The sequence below is a fragment of the Medicago sativa genome, chromosome 6 (assembly GCF_051527215.1).
Source record: "Medicago sativa cultivar Bolivia chromosome 6, Bolivia_mono, whole genome shotgun sequence".
NCBI classification, from domain to species: domain Eukaryota; kingdom Viridiplantae; phylum Streptophyta; class Magnoliopsida; order Fabales; family Fabaceae; genus Medicago; species Medicago sativa.
This window is the reverse complement of record NC_140754.1, coordinates 13,323,583-13,331,321: the sequence shown is the minus strand read 5'-3', so window position 1 is coordinate 13,331,321 and position 7,739 is coordinate 13,323,583. Positions and strand designations below refer to the sequence as shown.

General features: G+C 32.5%; 1 protein-coding gene across 1 annotated transcript; it reads right to left on the bottom strand.

The window, feature by feature from the left end:
- Positions 1–5,843: 5,843 nt before the first annotated feature.
- On the bottom strand, positions 5,844–7,034 carry LOC146912992 (F-box/LRR-repeat protein 16-like). Its single transcript, XM_085720838.1, has one exon. It carries the CDS (start codon positions 7,032–7,034, stop codon positions 5,844–5,846), a length of 1,191 nt encoding a protein of 396 aa, XP_085576964.1.
- Positions 7,035–7,739: the final 705 nt, after the last annotated feature.

Genomic DNA, 7,739 nt, shown 5'->3' with positions numbered 1-7,739 from the left:
TCTTCATTGTGTTGCGGCAGTGAATCTTCCTGTCGGCGATTTTAGGGTTTGTTTACGTGAAACTTGTCTATATATATTCAGGGTTTAGGGTTTTACGGAAACTGTGCTGCTTGTTCTCTTTTTATAGTTGGCTTTTTTGCTACGTAACTAACAAGAACGTAAACTTTTATTTAAAACACGCATTTTATTATTTTATTTTGGAAAATTCTTGAGAAATTTAAATTCAATGAGAGAAAATAATTATTGCAGGTAATTGAAAATAAAATGTGTTTTGTTAATTATTTAAAGAGAAAATTTATCGTAAAATCAGTGTTTCAACGTGTACAAATATATTTAATATTTAAATTAATAGTTAAATAAATTTTTTCCTTAAAAAAAAAAGTTAAATCAGTTTTATTTAAGAAAATACATATAATTTTAGGGTTTCTTTACGTGAAACTTGTCTATAGACATATTCAGGATAATTGATCAATAGTTTCATAATACATTTTACATTATCATAATGCTTATTACAAGAATATATCAGACACCTATTGCAAAATTTGTGGTACAAGAAGATGGAGGGAGAGATTTGTCCTCTCTCACAAACAACCTTACAAGGGAGAGGAGTTTCAATTTTCAGCATCCTCGGAATAAATCATTTTCAAATGTTTAATTGGGCTCAGCTATGGGGGGCAGCGGACGACAAGTGATTGGATTTTGTTTTCGTGGTCAATCGCGAGAAACTGTGGAGGTTTTACTTTAATTTCGGTGTTGACTTTGTTTTTTTTTTTTGTTAATGTTCTTATTGGTGTTGGTGGTAGCCGTCGTTTGTGTGGTGTATGTATTGATGATTTTATGAGTTTTTTTTTTGTGTTCCGTCTATACAAGACGCCTTTCTTTTATACTTTCTGTATGTCGGTCCCTGTTCGACTTGTGTTTGGACTTGGAATTACCACAGAATGTTGCTCAAATTTTCTAATCATAAGCTAAAAACTAGGTTAACCTAGACCTAATCAAAGCATGATACATTTCATCAAATTCATTAGCAAATAAAGGAAATTCTTAGGCCAATAATGAGGTTAATAAAATTCATTAGCAAATCCTTTTGGTAAACTACACATTAATCCAACAAGACAAAAATTTGCTCCAACAATTATAAAGGAAATTCTTAGGCATTCAATTGTGCTTTGGAACCTTTCCATTCTTTGAACTGCAACCGTATTCCCTGTATCTCCAATAACCTGAAGTCCAAACCCAATTAACAAACACAACCATAATGACTTCTGATTCTGTTTATATATACCCACATTAAATGTTTTATAAGAAGGACACAAACACATTCCGCACATCTTGATTTTACAGGTTTTATATGTTTTTCCATATAAATTTATCAAGTTTAGGAAATAATTAAGGCCTTTATGATCTACTCTTATATTTTGTAACAAGAAGATAATGATTTTGTTCAAATAATTTTTTCCGTATCGTGCTATATATGATAACCTTTCTATGAAATAACCATATAACCTTTCTACCAAATAGAAACCACATGAATTGAATCTACATATATGCTACAACAGCCAAGACAGAATCACTACAGTGCAAAAAAACGATGAAGGAAGAATCAATTTCTATACAGTCATGCCAAACACCAACACTCCCTAAATTGAAACTGTCGCTGCTGTCATATATGCTATAACCACCGTGGCAATAAAACTGATCCATTTCAATACAGAAATCAAAACAAACAAAACTTAAAACATGCCTATATGAATGCATATGAATCACTGCAATGTTTAATCCACAAAATATTATAAACAATAGTATCTGAATGCATACGGATCACTGCAATATCTAATTCAGTTTCTGTAAGTTTTGCTTTGGATCATCTTTACAAAAAGTGATTGAGGATGAGTCTGTCATGGATGTCAAGGGAGAATTGATACCTGATCTAATAAAGTTAAACAGAATTCAAACAAGAAAACTTTTAAGAACCTAATAACAAGGATTGCCACTATGTGCAAAGGTTTAAGGACTACTGATTCAGTTATCTTGTTACTAGAAATATCCCATTTACTTCCAATATCTAAATAACAAACGGAACAGTGATGACAAAATGAACCAGAGTTGGTAGTGAAACGATATGAGAATCATACACTACAATGTTATTTAGGGAATTATCATGAGTAAATGCACATTTGTAAGTTTACATTTTAAAAAACTAATTTCTCAGAAAAGTAAAGCTTAAAACAGAAACAACTTACAGAGTTCAAACTTCAGCATAGCATTTTTTGAATACTAGCAATGAAGGCATCCATGACGCAATAAGAATTCCCTATTTATCTCACTTAAATGTAAATAATCCAAAGAAATCTCTCTAAGTTGTGTGCAGTTTTCTGCCACATGTTTAACTCCCTCCTTTGTGACCCTTTTTCATTTTTTCAGTAATAGTTTTAAAAGCCCACAACAATTCTTTGAGATCCCATAAAGTGTTTCATCATCAACATTGGTAATTGACAAGTTCAACACCTCCAAATTAGGAACTCCAAAATTTATTCCAAGTAGGTTCACACTTGAACATCCGGATAAGTTTAAATGAGTAATCTTACAACATCTCCTTAAAACTTGACAAATACTGTTATATATGTAATCACAATTATTCAAATCAAGCAGCTGCAAATTAGGGAAAGAGGAAGCTAACATTATAATCTTTTCATCACGTAACCAATCATTTCTACCCAAATAGAGAGACTTTAATTGACGGTATACACCAGAATTCTCTTCACTCTTTTTCCCAATAGCTGTGTTTTCCATTTTGATCTCACTAAGTGAAGGACAGTTCCTAACGAGGGAAAACAACGCTAATTCTGAGAGCCTTGAACAATAACTGAGGTTTATAGACACCAAATCACCATGGAACCAAGAGATCCTGGCAACATGTTGATCCTTAAGAAAATAAGTGCTTCTAATATTCAAATTTTGGATACATCGACACTTCGATAACAGAGATTGAATTCCATTTATGAAATTAGATTGAGAAGAAAACCTTCAATTCTGGTGTAATATCAGATGGAGAAAACTCATATTGCTCAGTTTGACTAGGTTTTCTTCTGGAATAAGTAATAGGAAAACAGGAAACTCTTCTATATATGCAAAGTTTCACCCAACAAGAGTGGTCACAACCACAGCAGACACTTAGCGGAAGATCAGACGAAGGATACATTTGGAAGAAGAAAAAGGGAGTGAAACTTTAGATTGACAAGTTACTGAGAGATATAATTCCTTTGCCTTTTACTTCCAACAATATGTGGATTTTCTATATTACTTTCTTATCTTAGAAAAAGATTTGTGGTTTTTCCTAGATAGAGACTTGAGGTTCCAAAATTCAGTATTTGTTCATCAGCCTTCAATGCAATTTCTCTACTAAATAGCTGATTGAATCCTATGATGACGGCAAGGAATAACTAAAGCTACATCCAAGTTGTTATAATTCCTAAGATGTAACTTTTCAAAGTGTTTAGGATTTGTAATTGAACAAAAACTAGTCATAGGATCGTCGGTTTTACTCTTTTTTTCCGCAGTTCCTGTCTCACTGTTTGCAGTAATGTCTAATGCATGGTAGCCAAGTCGTCCAATTCTTTCAATCAGAATTAAAAGACGCATAGGTGAATCTATGGTTTGCAGTGTGACCAACAACTTAATACAACTATCAGCATATAGAGGGAACCATGCATGTATTGAAAATTTATTTGTGCATCTACCTTTTTAGTTTTGTCATCCCAATTTGGTAAATTATAACATTTTAATTGATTTTCCTTTTCAGAAGAAAGCTCTGATTTCGATCACCACCACTCTTTGTCCATTCAACCAACTATGTTGACTCTTTCAGAAACATTCTACTTCTTTGGTTTACCTATTCATATTACCAAACAATGAAATTTAAAGATTAAATTACTCAAACCTGAAATTTTGTCCAGGCAATTAATGTGTATGGATGAGCTCCCATTTGTCCAAATCATGTGGTTGAGGGAGTTAATGTTAGGTTTTCCAAATGGTTTCTAAATATCCATTTAAGTATGCCATAATTTTAAATCATTGTGGCATGCCATGGACTGCAGTTATAATAAAGAATGTGCCAATCTGAGGGCTGCTACAATATATGCGTGTGTACTCATCATTTTGTTTTTTATTTGTTGCTACAATATATTGCATAAATTGAACCATACCACATGTGGGTATAGAATAATAACCCACCATTTAACATGTAGCTTGAAATTGCACAAATTTTACAATTAACAGATATGATACGTTAAGTGCATGTACAACAGAAACTCATCATGTAACGTGTGCTTGCACAACACGAGGTTCTAAGTCACTAATTCTATCCATTGAGTTTCAAGATGAGCAATTTGGTGTTTCCTTCTAAAGAACTATTGAAGAGGGTAAGGAAAAAGACAGCAAAATCTGATTTGAAATATGCCCATGTTCAGTTTAAGGTCTTCCTTGATCCAAAATTCAGTATTTGTTCTTCAACCTTCAATGCAACTTCTATACTCTATCAGCTAATTGAATCCTGCTGTCTAGAATTATGCGATGAATAAATAGTCCTAGAATTACGAATTACTACTCTCTATCAGTTCTCAAGAATTATGTGATTAATTGTGTGTAATTAATATACTAGTCCTCTTTCACTGTTTGCAGTCATGTCTTATAAGGTAGCCAATTGCACTGTTTACAATTTCTATAGTCAATAGATAATTGAATCCGCCAATGCTGTCTATTATTTCCATAATAGCTAATCTATCTTGATGCAGACTTCATTTTCTTCTCCTAAACTGATTTTCCTTTTCCACTTAGAAATTGTTTTCCTAAACAAGCTCTCATTTCCATCACCACCACTATTTGCACATTCAACCAACTATGTTAATTCTTTCTTAGAAACATTCTACGTTTTGATATTAACAAACAGAATTCTTTTGAAAGTAAAAGAAACAGACTACTGTCTCCTTTAAGAAGTTGTCATAAGCTAGAATCTATTTTAACTTGGACTTAACCTAAGGTTGATACATTTCATCAAATTCATATGGAAATAAAGCATAGGTAACATTCAGGTTAAATAAAATATTCCACTCAACAAATTAGTTGGAAAACATTACAATAATCCAATAAGACGGAATATTTGGTCCAAACTTTATTACAAAACAATGAATGAGAAAATAAAAAAGTTTCTTGGGTACTCAATTAAGTCTTGAAATCTTCTATTCTAAGCTATTTCTTTCATTCGAAACTTGCATAAATTTCTTTTTAAAGGAGCCATATTCCCTCGATCTCCAATGACCTGTAGCATACACAAAAAGAATCAACAATGATAATTTCCCCGTTTTCAAATGACACTCAGTTGTCTGTGAAGCCGACACCCATTTAACAATCAAAACTGCAAAAATAAACACCTAGCGGCGAGATATCAGAATATTGATGATGGAAACATAATGATTTTTGATCTTATTCATATGTTCTAAATATAAACAACATATCACTTTATATGCAATTGCAGCGAAAAGTCATATGTTCAACATGGAAACATCTTTGTTTCACATTTATTTGAATTGAATATAGAATTCTACTCCCACCCCAAGATACTTCGCGCATGGATTCTCAATATAAATAACAACAACAACAAAAACAACAGACTGATAAGTAAATGCACCTTTGTAAATTGACAATTTAAAAAAATAATTTCTTAGAGAAGTGAATATTAAAATAATTTCTTACAATGTTCATGTCAATTTCAGAACGGTAGCATAGAAGGGATCCATGGCGAGTCTTAGAGAAATAAATATTAAAACAAGGACAACTTACAGTGTTCATAGCAATTTCAGAACACTAGCAAAGAAGGCATCCATGGCGAGTTCCGCAATAGTATCATCAACAGATAAATCTGAGAATTCAATCTCTCTCAGTTGTTTACAGTTTTCCACCACATCTTTCACTCCTTTCTCTGTGACCCAAAAACAAGCTATCAGTGATAGTTTCAAAAGCCCAGGACAACTCTTTGAGATCACATAGAGTGCTTTATCCTCAACATCTGTCCTTGACAAGTCCAACACCTCGAGCTTGGGAAGTACAAAGTTCATTTCAAATATGTCCACATTTAATTTACATCCGTCTAAGGACAAATGTGTAATCATATAAAATCTCCTTATAACTTGCCAAATATCGTTAGATATCCAATCACAACGATTCAAATCAAGCATCTCCAAATTGGGGAAAGAAGAACCAAACTTTATGATGTTTTCGTTACTTAACCAATAGTTTTCACCCAAATAGAGAGACTTTAATTGCGGGTATACACCAATATCTTGCAAAGAATCATTATTCTCTAACCTCTCTCGCCCAATATCTGTATCTGCCATTTTGATCTCACTAAGTGAAGGACAATTTCTAACGAGTATAAACAGCGATAATTCTGTGAGGACGCAACATTCACTAAGGTTTATAGAGACCAAATCAACAAGAAACAAAGACAACTTGGCAACATGTTGATCATTCAAATAATTGCAAAGAAGATCCAAATGTTGTAAACTTCGAAACTTGGATATCAAAGAGTGAATTGCATTAGGGTGATCGTTGGAGATTTTGAGTGATGTGATATTTAATGGGAAACTAGAGATTTTGCAGAGAAGCATGTCCAGGTCACAGTTGTAACGCGAGATGTTGAGGGAATTGAGGTTTGTGAACCTTTCAAAAAGGCGATCAAGGAATGGCCGTGTTTGACCCGAGACAGTAAGCGAGAATAGGAGACGGTTGGTGATAGAGAGGAACTGTTTGGAGACAAGGGATAGAGAATTTAAACAGTGATGACGGTTGTTGTCGTTGATGATGAGGAATCTGAAGACAATTTCCCAACAATCATCAGGTAAATATGAACATGTTTCTTCCTGAACCAACTGTTGTGGAGATTTTAAAGAAGGTGTTATTTTCTTCCTTTTCTTTGGATTTCGGAAGAGTTTCACTGGTCGTAAATTTTCCGGTGAAGATTTTGTTTTCCTTTTCATTGGCAGGGAATGGTATGAGCACCGGCGAGGCCGGTGGGAAAGGAAATAGAAGAGAGAAATCATACGGTGCCTCAGGTAGGTTTATTGTGTTTTAGGGTTTTGATAAAAGAACTAGGGGGTAGTTTGTATACATATATGCATTAGGCAATGGGCTTTGTTTGTGACAATCTTTCTTTCACTATATCGATTTATTTAGCCTTCTTTATTATATATTTTTGTGTCTTTTTCCACACAACAATAACCACACTCCATATTTTTTCTGTACCTAAAAACAACTCCATAATATTTTTTGTAAAAAATAAAAAAAATCCCTTTTAGAGGAGCTAGAAAGAAATTAATGTCAAGAGATTGAAATAATTTTTTTTAGGGAAAAATATTGAAATAAATTGTAACTAACTAAATAATTTTTTAAAATAAAATGATTTTTATTACAAAAACAAACACAAAATAGATTCTAATTTTTTATTAAATCTCTAAGAAATAATTAATCTCTCAAATATTGATTGTTAAAGTCGCTTTTATTTTAATTCGTAACAAATTAGCCATGAGATCGTTTGTTATAACTTTTTTATGAAAAAATAAATCATTTTTTTAAAAAATAACTTCAAAGAGTATTGTATCTATTTTAGAAGTTTGTGAAATTTCATTTGCAATTTCAATTTAAGTTGGACGACAATGTTTCTTTTTTTTTATTAACTATGTCAA

Excerpts from the sequence above, each read along its gene's own strand:
- LOC146912992 (XM_085720838.1), bottom strand. The coding sequence starts at position 7,034 with ATGAAAAGGAAAACAAAATCTTCACCGGAAAATTTACGACCAGTGAAA.